At 40.0% G+C, this 24,830-nt stretch overlaps 1 protein-coding gene across 2 annotated transcripts in view; it reads right to left on the reverse strand.

The window, feature by feature from the left end:
- Positions 1-21,956, reverse strand: part of LOC132778412 (charged multivesicular body protein 3) — a 44,779-nt gene extending 22,823 nt beyond the window's left edge. Inside the window, exons 1-5 of one of the 2 annotated variants that reach the window (XM_060781331.2) lie at positions 21,832-21,956; positions 20,905-21,179; positions 11,753-11,892; positions 4,764-4,879; positions 486-2,510 (exon numbers count right to left, since the gene is read on the reverse strand). In XM_060781331.2, coding sequence (XP_060637314.2) covers positions 971-2,510; positions 4,764-4,879; positions 11,753-11,892; positions 20,905-21,130 — 2,022 coding nt within the window. In that variant the 5' untranslated portion in view covers positions 21,131-21,179; positions 21,832-21,956 and the 3' untranslated portion in view covers positions 486-970. Of the gene's footprint in view, positions 1-485; positions 2,511-4,763; positions 4,880-11,752; positions 11,893-20,904; positions 21,180-21,831 lie in introns of those variants that run through there. The other variant, XM_060781333.2, reaches the window with a different exon arrangement.
- Positions 21,957-24,830: the final 2,874 nt, after the last annotated feature.

Consider the following 24,830-nt stretch of genomic DNA (forward strand, 5'->3'; position numbering starts at 1 on the left):
TTCCTAAGATGAAAGGCGCATGTCTGTGTTTTAGATGGATTAGGGATCAGCTGGTTTTCCCTGTAATAGGCAGTAAGGGCACCTAGAGCTTCGGAGAGCTTCTGTTCTACCATCTCAAAGCTCCCTGCTTGAGCAGTAATGGCACGATAATCAGCATAGATGAAGCTCTCTGTCCCTTCTGGCATTATTATTGTATAATAATAAAAATAATAATAATGTGACTTGAGCACTCAGAGATTTTGTTATCCATACTGGGTCCTGAAACCAAGCCCCAACAAATGTCAAGAGTCCACTATATTTACATTAGTTTTATTTAGCTCAGAAACATGATCTTCCTATGTATTTAGTGAGAGACTGCAGCATTTCGAGATGCAATGATGTTATTTGTTGCTGTGTACGAATATTGCTAATGGAAATAGTTTTTGAACAGGAGACAGAGAAACAGACCGGTACAAAATAATAATTAATAACACAAACTGCTAATCTTCTTTTAAAATAATTTATTTGCATGGATTTGTTTTTTTAAATGTATTTTCACAGACCATACATTATTCAACAGAGATGTGCAGAACAAAGCTAAAAGAAGAAACATTTAAATAAAACAATTATTCTGTGTTAAAATTTCCATGTTCACTCAAAGCCTATCCTGTTAAACATTCGCTGAAATATACTTTTATTGACAAATGTTTGATTTTTGTGCTTGCGAAAAAAGGCAAACCAAAAAACAAATGTTAACTATTGAATGCCCACATGTTGTAAAAAAAAGGATGTAATTGTACAATACGTATTCATTATTTCAACATACAAGGCAACCAAATGATTCTGTCATTGACGTTAGCATTGTTTATTTTACTCCACTGCACTAACATTTAAACTAAAACTTCAAACCACAGGGTCTGTTTGTGACTAACATTTAAATGGCAAGCAGTAAATATGTAGGAAGATTACAAAGGACGGTATTAGCACACAGCTAAGATGGACTGTGGTTTGACAAAAGCTGAGGATGCGTGTATGGCTTCTTTTTCTTATAAGAGGCCCACCGACAGACAGGGCAGCAATGTCGCCCCCCAACTAACCACATTACAATGCAATTCTGGTGGAAGACATGGCCGCATGGTAAGCCCATTAATAGGCACCCGTTTTTGAAATTTTCGAGACACACAACACATTCTGTACAGTGTAACATACCCACAGGCCAAACAGACCAGTCAGGCTCCATATCTTCTGTAGCATTGGACGATCCATATGACCTGGCTTTGGCACACGAACAGGTCTCAGAATTGCACGAAGGTTCTCCCTCACAGGGATGTTGAAGGGTGCTTTGCTCATCCTCCGAGACTTCTCTGCTGTGACTTGGGACATCCCTGCATTCACTGTCTGAGTCACTTTCGCTTTGAGAGATTTCCATCATTTCCTCTTCAGATTGCCCACCAAGGCATCTAAACCTCCACATGGGTAAGTTCTTTATGTAATCTGTTGGTATCAGAGGGTGCAGCCACAAATCAGGGAAAGCTAAGCGCTCGAGAAAGAGATCTGGGTCTTCATCCCAATCGGATTCAAAGGGGAAATGGTGGAACGAAGTTATGGGATGGAACAGATAGCTAGTGTACCAGTCCCAAAGACTTGACAGCCACTCGAGGTTATTGGCATTTATTTCATCGCTGTTGCTATTGTGCCGTCTTTTTTTCTCAAAATAATCTATTAATAAGCCATGACCCAGATAAGTGCTGAGAAACAAAGCTGGGTGTGAAGAGTAAAACATCCAGTCAGCTCTTACCCACGAAGCCAAGGTTGTTGTGTTTGAATATCGGAATAGTTTTAAACTATATTCATAGAAGCTGTCTAAATAAGGTAACTGTAAAAAACCCAAGACTGGTAGCCAAGAGATAATTAAGAGAGAGTTGTAAGTCCCTAAAGTGCTTATAAGTACAACAAAGCGCTTTATAGTAGCACCTTGAGTGATAAAGAGGTCCATCCAAGCCATTAAGTTAACTAAAACCAGGCTTAAAACAAATAAATCATTAACTTCTGGTTGCAAGGAACGTAAGAAGGAGTCCATGGCACGGAGGGAAATAAATTCACCGGTGTTATTCCCATACTTGTACGTTCCTTCAGGAGTTCTAAGTATATAAGATGGGGTCTTATCGATGCCCAGCTCTGCTATCTGGCTTTTATTGTCCCAGTTTTCTACATTCACAAAAATAAATTCCACTCTGCCAGTAAATTTTACACTTAGAGCAGAGAAGAAAGCTGGTGGCTGATCTAAATTAGCAAACAAGTATATTTTCACTCTATATTGATAACTTTTATTCCATTCTTCTTTCAAGTGTTCTGATTTGAAGATTGTTTTTATCCGGGAAGCAGCGTGGGCTGTTATCCATTGGAAAATATGTTCTGTCTCAATTTTCCGTCCACCATATTCTTTGAGCATCACTTTCCCTTTGGATGTGCTAGTCTGTGGAACTGACATAATTAATGTGGATCTTACCCAACCTCTTCTCCTGCAGTATCTACAAAGAAAAGATTAAATTAAATTAAATCAAAAGCAGAACATAATTATTCCTTAAACCACAAGGGTTGCAGTTTGCACAGGCAATTATTTATGCTTCTGAAAATAGATTCATTTTGTGCGCAGGAACATAAAAGTACCCAAAATCTTCTCTAGCTTCCCAATGTTATCAGAACATTACTCCCCAAATACACTCCAGATAGAATGTCTTTTTGCTAAAATATGTTGAAGTGTAAGATAAGAAAAATACAGTTTTAGAAATATTCCTTCATCCAATATATTGAAAAATGGATTAGAATCTTACAATTCTAACTAAACTATGTGTAATTTTAGTGAAATTGGAAATTCTACATTCCAAAATTTCACACATCATAGCAATTCTTTCCATGTATTGTCGAAGGCTTTCATGGCTGGAATCACTGGGTTGTTGTAGTTTTTTTCGGGCTATATGGCCATGTTCTAGAGGCATTTCTCCTGACGTTTTGCCTGCATTTATGGCAAGCGTCCTCAGAGGTAGTGAGATCTGTTGGAACTAGGAAAAAGGGGTTTATATATCTGTGGAATGACCAGGGTGAGACAAAGGTCTCTTGTCTGCTGGAGCTAGGTGATGTTTCAATTGACCACCTTGATTAGTATTTGATTGCCTGGCAGTGCCTGGAGCAATCTTTTGTTGAGAGGTGATTAGATGTCCTTGTTTGTTTCTTCTCTGTTGTTGTGCTGTTCTGATTTTAGAGTTTTTTTAATACTGGTAGCCAGATTTTGTTCATCTTCATGGTTTCCTCCTTTCTGTTGAAATTGTCCACATGCTTGTGGATTTCAGTGGCTTCTCTGTGTAGTCTGACATGGCGGTTGTGAGAGTGGTCCAGCATTTCTGTGTTCTCGAATAATATGCTGTGTCCAGGTTGGTTCATCAGGTGCTCTGCTATGGGTGACTTCTCTGGTTGAAGTAGTCTGCGGTGCCTTTCATGTTCCTTGATTTGTGTTTGGGCGCTGCATTTGGTAGTCCCTATGTACACTTGTCCACAGCTGCATGGTATATGGTAGACTCCTGCAGAAGCAAGAGGATCCCTCTTGTTCTTTGCTGAACGAAGCATTTGTTGGATTTTCTTGGTGGGTCTGTAGATAGTTTGTATGTTGTGTTTCCTCATCAGCTTCCCTATGCGGTCAAGCATGTGGACAATTTCAACAGGAAGGAGGAAACCATGAAAATGAACAAAATTTGGCTACCAGTATTAAAAAACTCTAAAATCAGAACAGCACAACAGAGAGGAAACAAACAAGGACATCTAATCACCTCTCAACAAAAGATTGCTCCACGCACTGCCAGGCAATCAAATACTAATCAAGGTTGTCAATTGAAACATTATCACCTAGCTCCAGCAGACAAGAGTCCTTTGTTTCACCCTGGTCATTCCACAGATATATAAACCCCTTTTTCCTAGTTCCAACAAACCTCACTACCTCTGAGGATGCTTGCCACAGATACAGGCGAAACGTCAGGAGAAATGCCTCTAGAACATGGCCATATAGCCCGAAAAAACCTACAACAACCCAATTCTTTACATATATTTGTGTTTGCGTGTGGCGCTATTCTTTTTTCTTTAAAAAACTAGGTCACATTTTCACAAACAACAGTGAAGTGGAGAAAGTCAGAAAACAGCAGTGAAAGAAAGGACAAAAGTTCAGTCCTGGTTAAGATAAAACATAATAAATATTGACATATGCTGACTTGTTTCAGAATACCTTCTTTCAAAAGCAGTGCTGGATACATGGCATCAGCTACAAATCTAATAGCAGATTAGTTCACAAATGCAAACTATTTGTTTACATGTGTGACTCTAAATATATGCTGGTTGAATCACATATGCAGAACAAAAGTGGGACCCAATTATGACTTGAAAGATGGGAATGTAGTAGCTGTATCTAACTTGTCCTTAAATATAAAACAAAAGGCTAATGGCAAAGGTATCCCGGCTCATAAACATAACCCATAAAGCTGCCAAATACCAGTATAGCACATGAATTTAGACAGACACAAAGGGAGACATATGACTCCTCCATTCACACATGGTCTACAAGCACAGAAACGTGTGGACTGTTGTATTCCCTTTTGCCATTTCTGACAAAAACACAAAGGAGATTTCATTGAATCTAAGTATGATGTTATCTCTCATGACAGTATTTATTTGTTCATTATATCTCAACTGTATTCCACAAAGTTACCACAATTACAAAGGCTACTACAGGAACATACCTTGGGTCACTGGAGCAATTAAAAGTGCCTGTCCGTATTCCAAATCTTGATACCTTTTTCACCATTTTCTCCCAATGAACTCTCCCCATTAAAGGGCTTCTGTCATTTGCTATGACCTGTTGGATGGATGTTAGGAAACATTTGAGTGAGCTGATACATACTTAAAAGACTTTGCTCAGATTGTAGAAAACTGATTTTAAAATACACACACACCTTATCCCCGTTTCACTTCATGTTAAGGCTGTAACAAACTGGTTTATGATTAAATCCAGATTTATATTTTACCCTCCCCCCCAAACTCTAATATTCATCACCATATTTTAAGTATTATTTAATACATTTAACATGGGTTTGCACCCCACTGTGAAACCAAACAATCCATTGAGCATTACTGCATTGCGCTCAGTGGATTAAAACAATTGCTTTATTGTGCTAGAAAGTCTGGAATTCTGATCACTGGCAATAGCTTTCCATCAGGTCCAAGACTCTGAAAAAGTCAAGCAAACAGCGTACTAGAAACCACGTCAAAAATAGTTTCTAGCACTCTGTTTACTTGACAGAATGATTCCTGGGAAATTACTGTACTTTTATAGTTAAGATGTGCTTGTGAATATGATCATCCATGCAGGGTTTTTGTAGGGTGGTCATGTCACTTTAGCTTGTCTCTTAATCTTGTTAGAACTCTTCAAATTGTATGAATGAATAACTCATGTATACTTTAAAGGAACTCAAAATATTATATACTGCCTTAGAGCAGGTACACTCCTGATTTATAACTGATTGGTGTCAAAACCACTAAGTAAATAACTGTATAAACTGAATCAGCTAGGATAAAAATTCTGTTTTCAACCTGACTGCAAATGTTTACAATTCCAAACTTATAAGGAACAATAAAGTCATAAAGAGCACAAATAAGCAAAATGCAGTCATATCAAAAAGCCAGAGCAGGTCAAAAATCCTGGATTGCATATGCCCCAACCCCTTTCTTCTGCCCCATGGCTGAACTATAGTAGAAGTGATGCATGTCACTTCTAAGTTACCAGCAATGCGCAGGGGCAGACCTCTGGGTGGGGTGGTGAAGACAGGTTCCTCCCAGAGCCGTGACCAACTCCCTAGTTAAACATTGTGGTTATTATGTGTTGTCGAAGGCTTTCATGGCCATAATCACTGGGTTGCTGTACATTTTTTGGGCTGTATGGCCATGTTCCAGAAGGATTCTCTCCTGATGTTTCACCTCAATCTATGCATTGCAATTTATGCATTGCAGTGCACCCAAATACCTGGGAGTCACTCTGGACCGTGCCCTGACCTACAAGAAGCACTGCCTGAATACCAAGCAAAAAGTGGGTGCTAGAAACAATATCATACGTAAGCTTACTGGCACAACCTGGAGATCACAACCAGACACAGTGAAGACATCCACCCTTGCGCTATGCTACTCTGCTGCTGAGTATGCATGCCCAGTGTGGAACACATCTCACCACACTAAAACAGTGGATGTGGCTCTTAATGAGACATGCCGCATTATCACAGGGTGTCCGCACCCTACACCACTGGGGAAATTAAACTGCTTAGCCAGTATTGCACCACCTGACATCCACCGGGAAGTAGCAGCCAATAGTGAAAGGATCAAGGCAGTGACATCTCCAGCTCATCCCTTGTTTGGATATCAGTCAGCACGTCAACGACTTAAATCAAGAAATAGTTTTCTAAGATCTACAGAGACACTCGCTGGAACACCTCAGCAAGCGAGAGTCCAAAAGTGGCAGGTTCAAACCCAGAGTCTCAATCAATGGCTGATACCAAATGAGAGACTCCCTTCTGGGTACACAGAAAACTGGGTGACTTGGAAGGCGCTGAACAGACTGCGCTCTGGCACCACGAGATGCAGAGCCAACCTTCAGAAATGGGGCTACAAAGTGGAATCCACAACATGCAAGTGTGGAGAAGAGCAAACCACAGACCACCTGCTGCAATGCAACCTGAGTCGTGCTACATGCACAATGGAGGACCTTCTTGCAGAAACACCAGAGGCACTCCAAGTGGCCAGATACTGGTCAAAGGACATTTAATCAACTACCAAGCTTGCAAACTCTACCGTTTCCCTTCTTCTCAAGAAAGTGATAGACTTGGGGGATAAACTGTGGGAAGTGAGTAACCTTTTGCCAGTGTGACTTAACCTCTGAGAGGATGTGAGCCTAAGTAAGAAATAAAAGGCTCCCACCTCTAGCTTAAAACCACAAAGTGGGCCTTTGTGATCTCCTTTGGACACTGCCCACAGAAAATAGAGAAGAGCTTCAAAACCCAAGAATGACTGTAGATTATATCCCAACTCTCCCCTAGTACCACATTAATATGTATGAGGAGGATAAGCCATTTGGGGAATGAGGATTGATAGAAGCACGAGGGAAGAAGAGAGAGGAGTTTGCTTTGCCTGACAGGCAATTTTAAATGCCACGATTGATCAAGCATGACTCACTGTGCCCTGCAGTTTCTACATACTCTGATTATTTTAGGAATGTCTCATGTGACTATATGCTAAGTGGCTGACAAATTATTTCAGCCCTACATTTCAGATCTCTCATCTGATGCAGAGAGATGCCAGTCCCAACCTTGCAAAGCATCCTCGTAGATGAATTGGCGCCTTTGCTCCATGAAGATAGCCAAACAGAAATAAGGAATATGAACTAGAATAGCATACAATGAATCAGATGGCCAGAAACAATATAATTAAGGGAAGACCCAAACATCAGATTAAAAACAAACCAACACACAGTCTGTTTTTTTGGGATTAACATAACTCAAAAACCACTGGATGAATTGCCGCTAAATTTGGTCACAAGACACCTACTAACCCAAGGAGTGACCATAACTCAAAAAATGAGTTTGTCATTTGGGAGTTTTAGTTGCTGGGATTTATAGTTAACCTACAATCAAAGAGCATTCTGAACTCCACCAATGATGGAACTGAACCAAATGTGGCACACAGGACTTCCTTGACCAATAGAAAATACTAGAAGGGTTTGGTGGGCATTGATGTTGAGTTTGGGGGTTGTAGTACACCTACATCCAGAGAGCACTGTGGACTCAAACAATGAGGGATCTGGACCAAACTTGGCACGAATATTCCACATACTCAACTAGGAACACAAATGGAGCTTGAGGGAAATAGACCTTGACATTTGAGAGTTGTAGTTACTGGAATTTATAGTTCACCTACAATCAAAGAGCATTCTGAACCCCACGAATGATAGAATTGGGGCAAACTTCCCACACAGAACCCCTATGATCAATAGAAAATACTTAAGGCCATCCAGGCCAACTCCAGGGCGAGAAAACATAATCAAATACTGTTTACCCACAAGCATAAAGAAAATACATCTTTTAGAAACCAACACTTTCTCATTACTTTATTTTCCAGATCACCAGACTGGGCCACAGCAACGCGTGTCAGGGGACGGCTAGTGTTATCAAAAAGAGAAACACAGTTTGCTTTTTCTGCCTAGATGTTGACATCCAGAATATCTATCATTCTGCAGTGTGCTCAGCTGTCATTGTGTGAACAAAATACCTTTGCATTTTGATAATTGGTACTGAGCAAAGTTTTCTAACATAGATGCATTATTTATAAATGGGAACAACTGCTTTGTATTTCAGTACTTGATCATTCTCTTAGGAAGCAACAATATTCAGAGTATATGCTATTAGGTAGTAAAGACATCATAATAATTTCCACTTTTCTAGATTGTTACTTTGTATGCTTTCTGGAAAAGTTATTTAGAATTGGAAGATGCTACTAACTTTAATTTTAAAATAACTTGAATGGCAATGTGCCATACAGTGAATTACAAGCAAAGCACTGGTATCAAGGAGATTCTGCTACTTAGTGCATGGAAGACAGCATTAAAATGCATTTCAACAGAACAGTATATCCTATGCATAATTGTACCACTAATAAACAGCACCATAAATGTGAGCTTCCACAATATATATCCCTCCCTACCTAACAGTGGTACTGTTGTTCAGGACTTTTATCAGCCTAGAACAGCAGCTTCAAAATGGGAAGAAAGTTTGGGAGAAAGAAAAAGTACAAAGAAGAGGTGGGAAAAATGTAGCCCAGGGATCGGCAAACTAAAGCCTGTGGGCCAACACGGCCTGCTAAGGTTTTTTCCTCAGCCCCTACAGCCGTGCTCACATGCATGCAGCAACAGCAAGTGTGTGTGTGAGATGGCAAGCATGTGGCACCTGCACACAATTAAAGTCCACCCCCCACCAACAATCTGAGGGCCTGTGAACCAGCCCTCCTATTTGTTTGGGGACCCCTGGTGCCGCCAGAATGCTCCCCTAGTGGATCAAGCATCTAAGTACCATATGCCATTCCTGTTCACATGGGTAACAGAACTGAGATTCTATGACGAATGTCCATTACCCTGCAATCTCTCATCAACAAACTGAAAATTATCCATATCAGGGGTTCTCAAACTAAGGCCCAAGGCCTGATACGGCCCTCCAAGGTCATTTACCTGGCCCTTGCTCAGGGTCAACCTAAGTCTGAAATGGCTTGAAAGCACACATCAACAACAACAACAACAACCGTATCTCATCAGCCAAAAGCAGGCCCACACTTCCCATTAAAATACTTGTTAAAAACAAATATATTTGTTAAAATTGTTCTTCATTTTAATTATTGTATTGTTTTTATGTGTTTTTGCACTACAAATAAGATATGTGCAGTGTGCATAGGAATTCATTCATGCTTTTTTCAAATTATAATCTGGCCCTCCAACAGTCTGAGGCACGGGTCCTCAAACTAAGGCCCAGGGGCCGGATATGGCCTTCCTGGGTCATTTACCCGGCCCTTGCTCAGGGTCAACCTAATTCTGAAAGGACTTGAAAGCACCCAACAACAACAACAATCCTATCTCATCAGCCAAAAGCAGGCCCACACTTCCCACTGAAATACTAATAAGTTTATATTTGTTAAAATTGTTCTTCATTTTAATTATTATATTGTTTTACGTGTTTTTTGCACTACAAATAAGATATGTGCAGTGTACATAGAAATTCATTCATGTTTTTTTTTTCAAATTATAATCTGGCCCTCCAATAGTGTGAGGGACTTCGACCTGGCCCTCTGTTTAAAAAAATTGAGGACCCCTGATCTATATAGAGCAGGCATCTACAAGCAGATCAAGAGTAAAGGAGCACAAATCCACAGCAATGGGAACTTTTCTGGCTATAATCACCCCTTATATATGTTTAGTAAGGAAAAAAGATGGTGAAGAATGATTCTAAACTAAAACCGGGATTGTGGTGCAGCTGACTTGAGTGTCAGCTGCACTAAGATCACTCTGACCAAAAGGTCATGAGTTCGAAGTCAGCCCGTTGGAGTGGGTTTCCAACCAATTGTGTGTAGCCTGTTGTCGACCTTTGCAACCCAAAAGACCGTTGCATCTGTCAAGTAGGAAAATAAGGTACCACCTTAAAATGTGTGTGTGTGTGGGGGGGGGCTAACCGGAAATGCGGAAGTGCTTCATCAGCGTCACAGATGGACGATTAAAGCAACAGCTTTGCTGGCAGCCAGAAAAAGTTAAATAGCCTCTGTGTATGTCTGTATATGTTGTAAGTTAAAATTGCCATTGAATGTTTGCCATATATGTGTACACTGTAATCCGCCCTGAGTCCCCTGCGGGGTGAGAAGGGCGGAATAGAAAAGCTGTAAATAAATAATAATAAATAAATAAAATGCGTAACTAGGAGAGTGCAATGAAGCACAAACAGCAAAAGCAAACTGTAGAAAAAATACAATTAATAGCTCTAGTTGGAGAGTGTGATTGTTTTCCAATCCCAGGATTTCCTGGTGATTGCATAAGTCCTTTGAAATGAGGTGGACACCACCCCTTATAAAATCGTAAAAGTTGGAAGAGACCATAAGGGCCATCCAGGATAATCTCCTGCTATGCGGGAATATATTTTTGAAACATTCCTGATAGTTGGCCATCCAGCCTCTGTTGAAAAACCTCCAAGGAAAAAAGACTCTACCACACTCCAAAGCAATATATATTCCACTGTCCAATCGCCCTTTTCATCACAAGCTTCTTCCAAATGTATAGGTGGGATTTCTTTTCCTACAATTTGAATCCACTGCTCCATGACCAAGTTTCTGGTTCAAACTAAAACATAACACAACAAAAATGTGATATGCCCTAAATAAATGATTTCCTCAATTTTGTGGCAGTAGTAGAAATGCTCTTCAGCCACAAAATATGCCTGTGGGCTGCATGATGGCACACTTGGATTCAACTAATAAAGAGTCTGAATGCCTGTACATACTTTTCCAAGGATAAAAGTCATGAGATTAAATGGGATTTATTACTGCTTTCACTAGTAACAACTTGATAAGAGACACAAAGATGAAGAGCACATACTATACTTATTCAAATGGAAATCATTACTCTTGTGGTCTAGTCATAACCATGTCCACATAGAGTTTAAAGGGACTGTGGGTAAATGGATAGTCTTCCCAGTTAGTAAGTTTAGACTGGGGAATTCATTATGCAATAACACTATGTAACAAAATTTGAAACACTTGTCTGTTCCTGGTTTGAAAGTGCTATTTCCTGTTTTATTGTGCAGTCCTTACTTTGAAAGTAGCTCTTATACTGCAGAAACTTTGTTTTTGTGGCTGTCACAAATTATGTTGAATTAGTTGAGACTCTATGAGATATCCATTGAAAACTATAGCAAAATGTGCTGCAGAATGTCCAGCAAAAACAAAGTTTTTGCAGTTTAATAAACTTTGCCCATGTTTTTTTAATGAAAGAACCAATTAGAAAATTACATTTGGAACCCAGAAACAAAAATCGTGTTACATATTGTTATGTACAATGGTTGTGTACAAAAGCTCAGAGCATTTTATTCAGACCTTAGCATGCAGCTTCAAACATGAACTGATTCTGAGATGGTTTTTACTTTCAAAAGGGATATACCTGTACTAGCCAGATGCCATCCTTTGTATCTTCCACCAACTCATAAAAGTGCATTTCACCACTGAAGTTTGTGCTAGAAACAGATTCAGAAGCTTCCTCTTCCTTGAGGGCAGAGTAAAGTTCACCCTCCATGAGGTCTCCTAAGTGAAAAAAAAATAAAGAATCAACAATTATATTGATCTCCAAAGGTCAAAGAAGCAGATGAGGTGCTGGCTGAGATCATAAATTGCTTTTGCAAGAGCTAAGCAAATTAGACTCATAATGACATGTTATTCTCTGTTATGAAAAACCAAAAGTACCTGAGACTATTCCTTTTTTACATTGATTGAAATGTGGAATTTTATTCTATAACAAAAACAAAGGTCATTTGAAAGACGATTACTTAAAATATCCATCTCAACTATGTTGTTATGAGTTTTGGTGGTTTTAAAAATATGTTTACAAGTTTACATTAAAAAATCTAAAGCTTTACAGGCAGCATGTGGGGAAAAGTACCTTTTGTAACATGTAACTCTATCTGTGAAAGACCAAGCAATACCAGAAAGAGCAATAAAATGATTTGTTTTCTACACTATAAAGCTTAATAGCAGGTATTAACAGGTAGGCATGAAAGTCCAAAATTCAAATCTTACCCGAAGCATGAATTGAAACACTCAATGTCCACAAGTACAACAATGTTAATAGTTTGAATTACAGGATTGTTAGTAATGATTACAAGGTTACTGTATGTGAAGTGAATCAAATGCTTGAATGATGAATATACATGTAAACTATGATTAAGCAACACACTGTAAGAAACCTTACAGTTCATTAATAAAATGTCATTTATAGTTTTGCTGCTATTTGTGAATTACACAGGTTCAGCAGCATAATCTCAGATGCCTCATATATTTTTGAAAACATTTTATTGGGTTTTTTAAATATAATAAGTCACGCATTGTTGTGCATATCACAAATATAGTTACACAGACAGTCCAGTAAAACCTGACCAAAAAAATCCCCAGGACTGAGTTACTATGTCATCCAAAATAACACGTTTCAATGGAGGTCCATGGACAACGTTCATTTCTGAAATAAATATGGTAAAAGGATAATACTTATATAACTTCAAAAATGTTTAGTTTCAGTCTGTATCTGCTGGGTGTACTTGATCCATCTAAAATCTTATGAAACAAATCTACTAGTCCATATTTTTGCCTGATTGGTTGACTGTAATAAAATTATTATTACTCAAGCCCATTGGGAGTAGTAATAGGAAGCACTATCTTTGCTATGATTCAACTTTGCAATGCTCACAAATGATATTTTTTTCTGTATATAGGTTCCATAACATTCCCTTCCTACCAAGGAATTAATCCATCTTTTCACGTAAAACAGTCTGAAAAACAATATGATCTGTAAATGCTGATTAGATAGGCTCACAAAAGGAAGAAACTCGCTGATATCAAAATGCTCCGAGCATTTTCTTACTACTGTAATAACATGGTAATGTGGAGGTTCCTTTTTCATCAGGTTACCATCAGTCGACTTGAAGACAGTTAACATTCACAAAATCCTTTAAACTTTCCTGAACCTTTAGCTATCTTCTACTTTTAAAATGTACATTGTTGGTTTGACTATTTAAGGACTATAACCTTGAAAACTAAGTTTATTAAAATTAAGTATTATTATAAAAGTCATAAAAATGCAGATCTACAAGCCAGTAAAAAGCAATTACTATAAAAGTATTATTCCAAAAATGTGCTTGTTAGTTCTAATCAGAGCAAATCCATTGCATCAGTGGGAACTTGGTAAGTGAATATTTATGTTGCAGTTATTCAAAGTGATTACAGTAGCCAAGGGCTAGGAACTTGAATCAGTTCTTACATGCCTATTAATCTGAGCTATTCCATTATTGTCCTTGATTTTTGCTGGGGTTTGGTTCCAGGACCAACCTATGGATGCCCAAGTCCCATTTCCAGTGGCATAGTAATATGGTGTCTCTTATATAAAATGGCAAAATCAAGGTTTGCTTTTGGGGATTTAAAAAAATAGTTTCAAACTGAATGGTTGAAACTGTCTATTCAAAGCCTGTGGATATGGAAGGGTGACTGTACATTTTATAAATGTCAGTGGATAAATCCCAAGTGAAATGTGTTCTGCAGTAGGAAAAAGTGCTAGAGCACCTACATGATTAAATATATTACCCCAACATGAGGGGCTTTGTTTTTCTTGGGTTTTTTTTTCCTTTTGTACGATGAACAATCACAGGCCACATAGAAAACATTAATTAAAATAGGGTCCAAAGGAGTAATGCACAGCCAGAGCTTCACAAGTTTCACCAAAGCTACTCCTGCAATAGTATACTCTGGCTTTTTTCATTTGACAGTGAATCTAGGGCCACTGAGAGATTGTTCTTGTCACCTCTCAGCAAAGTCATTGTAAGGGGAAGACCAAGTAATAATAATAATAATAATAATAATAATAATAATAATAATCACTTTATTTGTACCCCGCTACCATCTCCCCAAGGGACTCGGTGCGGCTTACATGAGGCCGAGCCCAAATACAACAATACACACAATAATAACAACAATACAAGCCATTAAATTTAAAAAAAAAACATGGACAATAAGATATGCAACATTAACTATAAGACAGCACACAATTAAAACTGTGGGAAGGCCAAATGTAAAATTAAAATTGAAAATAATGCTGGAGCATGGGCGAAAAGGTGGTAGTGGCGTTTGTGGAAAACGTACAAGCAGACCTAAAATGTAAAGTGCTTCGGAGGACAAGGTGCTATGGGATCAACCAAAGAATGCAGCACTGCTGTAGTCCCTATCCCATTTCTTTCGCTATAGAGACAGTATATACAGTACAGTATATGATTATGGGTCTACAGGCAGAGACTGCTTAATTGTTCATTATAAGTTAAGCATTTTGAAAACATTAAGCTTTTGGTGAGTTATAGTGCTCCTTGGTGGTTATTGCTGCTAAAGAAGACACCGGCAGGAAGACACAGCATCAGAAATAGGGCTATATCCTATTTACTCAAATCTAATGCTCACCTTTTAAAGGCTAAATTGCCTCACCAAAATTAGGGTGAACATTAGTCACATAATACATAATAGTAATCTTAATGCTGAGCCAAAGCAAATGGGGAAGCTGCTTCAGAAGCACCTGGAACTCCTATTTAAGGGATGTCACCTCACTTTTAATGGCCACAGCTCAATGCTATGTAATCCTGGGATTTGTAGTTTGGTGAGTCATCAGCATTATTTGGCAGAGAAAGCTCAAGAACTTGTAAAACCACATGATTTCATACCACTGACCCAGAGCAGTTAAAGTGGATTCATTCTACAGCATACATGCACCCCAAGTTTTTATTTTTCATTGCAGGAAGCTTTCGTGCTCGAACATATTTGTTTTTAAAGAAGCAATTCTAAGCACGTCGCAACGGCAATGTACCTTTTTGGCCAAATTACAAAGAGTGCAATTTTTGCCGCTGTGCATTATATTCAGCAGCAAATTTTGTTTTAGTTTCAGGCAGGCATGTAGCCGGGGGGGGGGGGGGGGATTGAGGGGCTTCATCCCCCCCCCCCCGAAATTCGCATGGTGGTCCGCGAGAAGGCCTTACTGGTACATTATTTAAACTTTTATGTTTATTCATATCATGATCTGATCACCATGCTCAATATATCCCATATGCATGGGGGTATTGGGGTAACGATACAAAAGGTTTGCTAGGATAGACCCTCTTTCAATCAGACTCTGCCCCCCCCCCCCGAATCAAACTCAGCTCCCCCTCCCCCCCAATCAAAATCCTGGCTACGGGCCTGGTTTCAGGGTTTTGAAAATTGAATTGCGAATTAGATTTGATGGTGCATTAGTCTCGAGTAAATATGATATTTTCCATAAAAATAAAAATGTGACTCTTCTATTTCAATCCACATATCTTCTATTTCAATCCACATATTTATCCACTAATCCAACGTTTGACTGAAAATACATATTCCACTAAGTTTAATGGCACACCTTTAAATCTAAGTTTATATATTCCAGGTACCCAACACTTTAGTGCCTTTTCTGCTAAATTTAGTTTTAGGTTAAATTTAATTATGTGTAAATTGTCTCTCGGTTATTTTACACACTAGACTTTCCTGTTTTATTTAAATTATATCACTCATTCTCTGACTTACTCCCTGAACCCACTTCACAGCTTAACAAGTTCCACAAAGGGAGCTATTTTGCATTTGATCCTCTAATTCCGAAATTAGTTCCATTTCAGAATTCTTGTATGGACTTGCCTACAACTCAGTAGATTAACACTAATGCTCTATATCACCATTTTCCAGGGTATTCAGCAGATCTTAAAGGAACTGCCAGTGCATGCCTATTAGGGATGAGCATTTTTTTCATTAGTCGTTGTAAGTCACATTAAATTTGTTAAATTTTTACTTGCAATGTGATATCCAACATGCGGGCATAGCCCGTGTGAAAAACTTAAGAACTGAAACTTATCCAATACTTTTTTTGTTTGAATTTTGTAAATCTTGGAAGCTTCCTAAAGTCAGTTTCATTTTCAGAACAAGGAAGCAAACCCAAAAAAGCTGCAATTCCTTTTAAAATTAGTAGCCTCTTGCCATTAGGCAAGGTAAGCAGCAGGGCAGGGAGAAAGCAGAGTTTGCTGGGAAAGAGACTAAGGAAGCACAGAATTCTGGGAAATATAGTTTGGGAAGGTGAGGAGCCCTATGTCAGAGAATGCACAAGGCTCTGCCTTAAACTACATTTCCCAGAATTCTGCTCAGCATCAGAAAGCCCCGATCAGGAGAGGAGAGAGGTATTTCCCTTCATAGCAGCAGCCAGCCAGAGTTCAAGAAATTGTTGAATCTTCAAAGAGAAGGACTAACCAACATTTCTAATAAGTAAATCTTTGTGCTAAGCTGGGAAGAAATCTCTAAATGGAATTGGTTAATATGAAAGACATTCAATGAGATGGCTGTTGTGACCCCAAACATTTTTGTCAAAACTTTTTTTAAATCCCTAAAATTAGTAGATGTATGAGTATTTCTTAAAATTGGGGGGGGGGGGGGGGGATGATCCCCTGTTATCTTGTGTCATTGTATAGAAAATTCAAGGAGATAGCTCTTGTAGTATTGGCTAGAAAACCTGCCAGAGCAGGTTTTTGGGGAGTATAGAGTGGCAGGTGGGAGAGGAGGGGGAGCACATCTATACTAACCACCTAATATAGGTTGCTTTGGAACTGATTTGAGAAAAACTGTTTTTTTTCTGTGCTAATGATTAGACTGACAAATCTGTAATAAGTTTGAGGCCAAGGAGGTGATTACATTAACCACAGAAGGTGGCCTCAAATCACTTCCAGAATCTGCAGTATCCCATTGGAGAATGTATCCCATTGGAAAATGTATCCCCCGCCTCTCTTCATTTCCAGTTGAGAAGGTGAGAATGCCAGATGTGTGACATTTAAGAGTGAAGGTAATCAATTACCTGTCCAAGGGGGTCAATTATCTCCTTGCTGCCTAGCTATAGCTCTGGGGTGTTTTTGAAGTTCCCAGAATTTTAAAATGTGCTCCAGTAAGGGTGGATGTCTATAAAGAGCTTCACAATCTGCAGAGCTGTTTTTGTCATGCTATGTGGTTTAGATTTAGGTCTCAGTGAAGCGCATTAATTATATTATTAGTGTAGATATGCCCAAGAAAGTTTCACTGAAAACAAAAAACATAATGTTGAATTTAGTCCTAAGATTCATTTCTGGAACAGGTAGGCTGTTAAACTTATCATCTGTCAGTACTGTGATTCAGTTTCAAGACAGGAGATAAAACATGAGCTGCTTTGAACACTAACTGGCAGTTAAAGAAACATCTATTTTTAAATTGTACTAAATTTTAGATCAAAAAGGAAATTTCAAAATAAGCAATAACTAAGCAAGAACAAAACTTAAGAGTGTGAGGAATCTTTATTTTTATTAACATACAAATATAAAATTTAAGTTTAAAATTTCATTTAAAACTAATTTCCAAAACCAATCACATTTTATTGTTGACCACATAATAGTATTGGGATAAGACTAGATTTTAGAGTTGCCAAGAAGAAACAGAGTTTAGCCTTTAAGTCCAGACAACTAGTTTGCTCACATCTATCACAACATTTGCATCCTCAAATCAACTAAATTGATTCCAGTTTGTTTAACTGTTCAAATTATTCAGTGGCATGGAGCCATCCATTTTTTCATAACAAACAATACTATCATGCAGAGGATCATCTGACATGAGGCATTCAGCTTTTGTGGGCGGTCTTGTGCTCTTAACCTCCATGAAAACTACATATTTTTTAAAAAAGGAATTTTTAAAAACCCGAAGAACATCTCTCTGGGAATCTCTATGTCCTCCAGAGCCATTCTGTGCACAAATTGATAACATATTAATCAAATCCACAAGTAAACCTCAGAAGTTAAAACCGCAAATGTGAAGAATTTACTATGTTCTGTCACTGTTAACAACCATAGTATGACTATATGAATTTGAAAATACTGATTTTCAAGATTCTACAGCCATATTATGGAATGTGTGAACCTGTACATCATATTCTACTCTTTTCTACTCTAACTGCCACAAGTGCAGACTCTTGAAGGAGCACTTCAAAAATCTGTTACACAAGTATATCGTAGTCTCAACTTCTTTGTGTTTCCCTGTCTTTTGAACAGTCCCCCTGACCAATTTCCAATTCTCTGACTTTCTAGAAAGTGGCAATCCTAGTGTGAAAGGCAGACCAATGGCCTGGTTCATTATAAGGCACTTCCCTATGTTCATAATAAAATGATTAAGCCACCCAAGATGTATGCAGGGGCTGAGAGCCAGGATTGCTATTTACACAATTCAAGTTTTAAGGAATTATTATATGAACAGACAGAGAATCGTTATGTACTTGCATGCTTTTTTAACAGCTCAGTGCATCTATGGACATGAAGTCATTACTCAGTCATATTAATTTATCTCATCTGACTATTACTGTTGGTAGGCAAACATTTACATGACCAAACTATTATTTATTGCATTTGTGGGCATCGATTTATTACACCTAAGTGTTCACAGTCAGTTTGAAAGTATGCTTAGAAGAGGATTTCAAAAAGATGTTTAAACAACTACACCTCTGACACACCTCACTTTGCAAACAAATCTTAACAACCAAGGAAACTGTTACATATAATTTCTCTGAAAATGCTTCCATTTCCTAATTGTACTGAACAGTATGTTATATTGAGATGACTTATCTTACTACTGAGCAAGACCCACTTCTGTGCAAATATGCTGAAGTCTGCACTGAAAAAGATCAACAGTGTGAACACTTACTTATATGGAGGTCAACAGGATCTACTGTAAATTGCAAGTAAACGTGCAAGGAATTAGACTGCAAGTAGTCTTATAATGCTACTACTTAGGCTTAGCATAATGGTTACATTTTCTGAGCAGAAACCAAAATCAAAGTAGGCAATAATGAAGATAAGTCACAGTAATAATCAATTTAAGGTTTAGAACAGGTGGCAATTCTATTTTATAATTTTTCCTGGTGCTGTTCAGATAGCACCAGATGATGTTGTCATACTCCTTGATCATTTTCATTTGCACATGGAATTTGTTTTTTCTGTACTGCTGTGAAGAATGTCAGTCATATTCCAGCAATTCTCCATGAAGAATCTGGGTGCATTTCAACCTTTGAGCTCATTCCTGCTATTACTAGGAATCTTAATCTAGCATTACTCCCTACTGAGCTTTCTTCAAGTACTTGATATTATGTGATAAAAGCATTTGTGCATATTCTGCTACAGTTAAGTAGTTTTACACACTGGACTTAATAGCCTTACCACCTACTCACATACAGAGCTTACTTATTTCAAAATGGTACGCCATGCCTGATGCATTTCAGGATTCTTCTGCTCTTTTAGCCAAGTGCACTAACATTTTATAGGAGAGCTCTCCAAACTGAGTGTCGCGAGACATTAGTGTATTGGTTGCAGTGTGTAGGTGTCGCACGAATGAAACAAGAAATCTCTGAGTCTGTGTGAAATAAGTGATACTAACTTGCATACACATTTATGCAGGAAAGGTGTTGATTAGTATTAGCAATGTTATTAATCATAGAATAGTAGAATCATAGAGTTCGCAGAGACCATAAATTTATTTATTTATTTGCTTTATTTTTATACCGCATTTTTCAGCCTAGATTAGGCGACTCAATAAAGGCCAGTCCAACTACCTGTCATGCAGGAAAAAAAACAATCAAAGTACTTATGACAAATGGCCATCCAGCCTCTGCTTAAAAACCTCCGGAGAATGAGACTCTTATTTAGAGTTTTATTTCTAAATGGCAAAAATCTTTGACATAGATATTATTATCTTACAAATCATATATTTAAATATATATACATAAAAGTTTTCATGAGACATGTTGTATCCCCATACTTTTTGTTACTACAATTTATGTATGTATCCATGCCTCTTGTTAGAGGTTGGTTTAACCTTCAGTTTGCTGAAAAACTGAATTACTGTGTCGCAAAATGATGTATGTCTAAAAATGTGTCAAAGAGTATGACATATCATCTAATTCTAATGTTTCCGGAGATGTCCCACTAAGAATTATAAAATGAAATGTGTCATTTGTTCTAAACCTTACATGGATCATGACTGTGACTTATCTTCATTATTGCGAACTTTCATTTTAGTCTCTGCTCAAAATATGCAAGCATTATGCTAAGTCCAAGCAACAGCATAATAAACCTACTTGCAACTAATTTCTTGAACCAAAAGGAAAACCTAACAGAGGCTCTAAGGTCCAACTGCCAAAAAGTCCGGATTATCAAAGTAGAGGATCACTATTATCTGCTTTGAACTGGATTATATGAGGCCCCTTCCACACAGCTGAATAAAATCCCACATTATCTGCTTTGAACTGGAATATATGGCCGTGGCTATATGGCTGTATGGAAGGGTCCTGAGTCTATACTGCCATATAATCCAGTTCAAAGCAGATAATCTGGATTTTATATGGTAATGTATAAGGGCCAAGAGAAGGAATCAGCAATGCAAATAAACAATAAAAGGTGGGGGAGGAGAGAACACGAGCAGAATGCTGACAAATGGATATTTCCTTACCTGACTTCTCGACCAGTTCCCTGACATCCTTCTTCTCCAGAAGCCCAGAATAGCCAAGCCCCCGGCACTCCAGGATGGTCTTCAGCTTCTTGAAGCTCAGGGCCACGGGGTCCACCAACTGCGTGGCAAAGAAGCCCGTCTCGTACCACACAATGGCCTCAAAAAACCTGGCCAGGATGAAGAGGACCAAAAAATACAGCAGCAAGAAAAACAGCTTGAGCCACATCTTGGCTGGAGGGTTTCTCTCTTGACTCTCTGGGGAGAGTCAATCAATCCTACAAAAGAGACAGAGAGAAATGTCCCGATGGAGATGGAGGAGACAAAAAGTGGAAAGGATTCATAACAACGCCCAGGGTCTCTTTTAAAAGATCCTAATAGGGAAAACTAAGGAGAAAAGGCTAGGGGACATTTCAGACCCACTGGGGGTGTGGGCAGGCACAAAAATGCGAGTAAATTCCTCTCTTGGGCATTGCCAAACGAATGAGAAAGGAGAGAGAACTCTAGTAGCGGGATGAAAGTGGGAGGCAAGGTGTGGACCCTGAAAGAAGAGGGGGGCTGTCATTGAAGGAGGAGGAGAGGTTGGAAAAGGGGAAAACCCTGAGGGAAAGGAAGGCTCTTGAAGAGAGAGAGAGAGACCAGAGACTCGTCGCCTTCGTCGTCGCAGAGCCCCAGTCGAAGGAGACACAACAAGTGACGTCTATCGCCGGCGACAAGCAGAGAGGGGAGGGGGGAGAGAGAGGGGAAAAGCAAGGCCGCAGCCTCAGGAAAAGGCGTGAGGGGTAAAAAAAGGGAAGGCCGCACTCCCTTCTCACTGAAGAGTTTTGTCTAGAGACTGAGGGGGGGAGTCCTTTTTCTGGGGACTCCCATTCCCAGAATTCCCATTCCCAGAAAAGGGACTCACTCCCCCTCAGGTTTTCGTTAGCCTACCTATTCCCTCATCTTCCAAAGTCTTCTCAGGCCGCAGGCCGCCGCCTCTCTCGAGTTGCCTGGCTGCCTTCGGACGCGCTTCCGGCAACTCTGCCTCCTTCCTTGAAGCCCCGCCCCTTCCATTGAGCGAAGAGGGAGGGAAAGGGGGAGGAGCCAGAGAAGGCTGAATGAATGCAGTTTGTGATACTCCTTGGACTGCCCTGGCTCAATGCTAGGGAATCCTAGGAGATCTAGTTCTCCTACGCCTTGAGCTTTCCCTGCCAAGAAGTGTTGGCACCTTAGCAAACTACAAAGCCCAGGGTTCTCTAGCGTTGAGTCATGACAGTCAAGATTGGCGTCAAACTTCATTCCTACTACATAGAACTACTACTACTCTTGCACTTTATCTTGCACTTTATTGGACAGATGGCAAACTATTTAACCTCAGCATACTGAAAGCCAAAACCAAGGTTACAACAACATCTGTTATAGAACTCCAATATGCTGATGACAACATCATCTGTGTGCATTCAGAAGAAGACCTACAAGCCACTCTAAACACCTTCGCAGAATCTTGGTCTGTCATTGAACATCAAGAAAACCAAAGCGCTCTTCCTGCAGTCACCAGCCAATCTCTCCCCTCTGTTGTTTAACATTTATATGCGACCACTTGCTCAGCTGGTTTGAGGTTTTGGGCTGGAGTGTTACCAGTATGCTGATGACACTCAGCTGGTGCTGAGGATGGAGGGCAGACCAGACTCTGTACCCGATTATTTTCATCAGTGCCTCGAGGCCGTTACTGGATGGCTGCGTGTCAGCAGGTTGTGGGTGAATCCAGCAAAGACGGAGATCCTATGGCTGGGTCAACCGGGCAGTGGGGACATCCAGCTGCCTACCCTGGATGGATGGAGCCCCCGGTGGTGCAGTGGGTTAAAGCACTGTGCTGACAGGACTGAAGACGGACAGGTCGCAGGTTCGAATCCAGGGAGAGGCGGATGAGCTCCCTCTATTAGCTCCAGCTCCTTATGCGGGGACATGAGAGAAGCCTCCCACGAGGATGATAAAACATCAAAAAATCATCCAGGCATCCCCTGGGCAACATCCTTGCAGACGGCCAATTCTCTCACAACAGGAGCGGTTGCTCCCGACTGGACAAAAAAAAAAAACCTGGATGGTGAGGCACTACGTCTGTCATCATTGGTAAAGAGTCTGGGAGTCCTTTTGGACCCTCTGCTGACAATGGAGGCCCAGGTCTCCGCCGTTAGCAGAACCGCCTTTTTTTATCTGCGGCAGGCTAGACGGCTGGCCCCCTACCTGTCCAGGGACGACCTAGCTATGGTGATCCAGGCTACGGTCATCTCAAGACTGGACTACTGTAATGCCCTCTACATCGGCCTTCCTCTATCGGTGATCCGGAAGCTCAAGTTGGTACAAAATGCAGCTGCTCGGCTTCTTGCGGGAATTCCGATGAGATGCCACATAACACCAATCTTACTACAGCTGCATTGGTTACCAATTGAGCACCGGATCACTTTCAAAGTGATGGTACTCATCTTTAAGGCCTTGCATGGTCTGGGGCCGATGTACCTGAGGGACCGCCTCACCCCCTACCAACCCCAGAGATCCCTCCGTTCTGAGGACCAAGATCTATTGGAAATTCCCAGTGTCAAGACCTTGCGTCTAACAGCAACCAGACGCAGAGCCTTTACAGCAGTGGCACCATCGCTCTGGAATACTCTGCCACCTGAAGTCTGTGCCTTGTGGGACCAATCAGCTTTCCGCAGGGCATGTAAGACATATCTGTTTCGACAGGCCTTTGATCTCTGATATTGTTGTTTTTAAATTGTTTTATATTGTTTTAAATTGTTTTTAAATTGTGTTAGATTTTAGACTGTTCTTGTAAGCCGCTCCAAGCCCCAGGGAAGTGGCGGCATATAAATTTGAATTATAAATAAATAAATAAATCCTACTCCAATGCCAGAAATGCAGCTTAATGGTGTAACATTAGAAAATGTTGATAATTTCTGCTACCTTGGCAGCCACCTCTCCACAAAAGTCAACATTGACACTGAAATACAACACTGCCTGAGCTCTGCGAGTGCAGCTTTTTTCCGAATAAAGCAGAGGGTGTTTGAGGACTGGGACATCTGTAGGGAGACTTGTTTGATTATAATGCTGTTGTCCTCCCAACCCTGCTATATGCCTGCGAGATATGAACTGTCTATAGACATCACATGCAACCCCTGGAATTATTCCATCAGCGCTGCCTCCCTGTGGCCGGTCCAGCAGACCAAAGCCCCCTAAACTCAGAAAAAAAGAAAAGAACTCACCCGGCCTCCCTAGAACGGCTGCCAGAGTTCTCCTGGTGCGTACAAATGACGCGCCAGGAGAAAGAGTGGAGGAGCGATTTTCTTTGCGCACCCCTCCTTTCTCCTGGTGCGTCATTTGGCTTCCAGGGAGGGGGGGGGGGTTAGTGTCCCAATGTTGTATTGGGAAGTCCCAGAACAACAACTGGACACCCACCACAGAAAGCACGTGCTTTCTGGAGTGGGTGTAGACAGCCTCCTAGGGACATCCACGTTTATTAAACGTGGATGCTCCTGGGATAAAAGCATACTTGAATCCGTCCCCACTTTTTAAGCTACTTTAAAAAATGTCAGTCTACAGGGTATTATAGTTTTACAAGGTCTTTAGCCTTCTCTATGAAATAGTGCTGCTGCCTCGCAAAACTATGGGCCCTTCCACACAGCCATATAACTCAGAACATCAAGGCAGATAATCTACAATATCTTCTTTGAGCTGGAGTCCCTTCCACGCAGCTGTATAAAATCCACATAGAACTAGATTAAACACCAAGGTGGATTCAACCCAGTTCAAAGGCAGGATTACTTGCCTTGATAATTCTGGGTGATATGGCTGTGTGTGTGGGCCCTTCCAGAGAGGTCCTATATCTCAAGATCTGATTCCAGATTTTCTGTTTATCCCAGACTATCTGGCAGAGCAGGCTCATATAATCTAAT

Source organism: Anolis sagrei, chromosome 6 (assembly GCF_037176765.1).
Source record: "Anolis sagrei isolate rAnoSag1 chromosome 6, rAnoSag1.mat, whole genome shotgun sequence".
NCBI lineage: Eukaryota > Metazoa > Chordata > Lepidosauria > Squamata > Dactyloidae > Anolis > Anolis sagrei.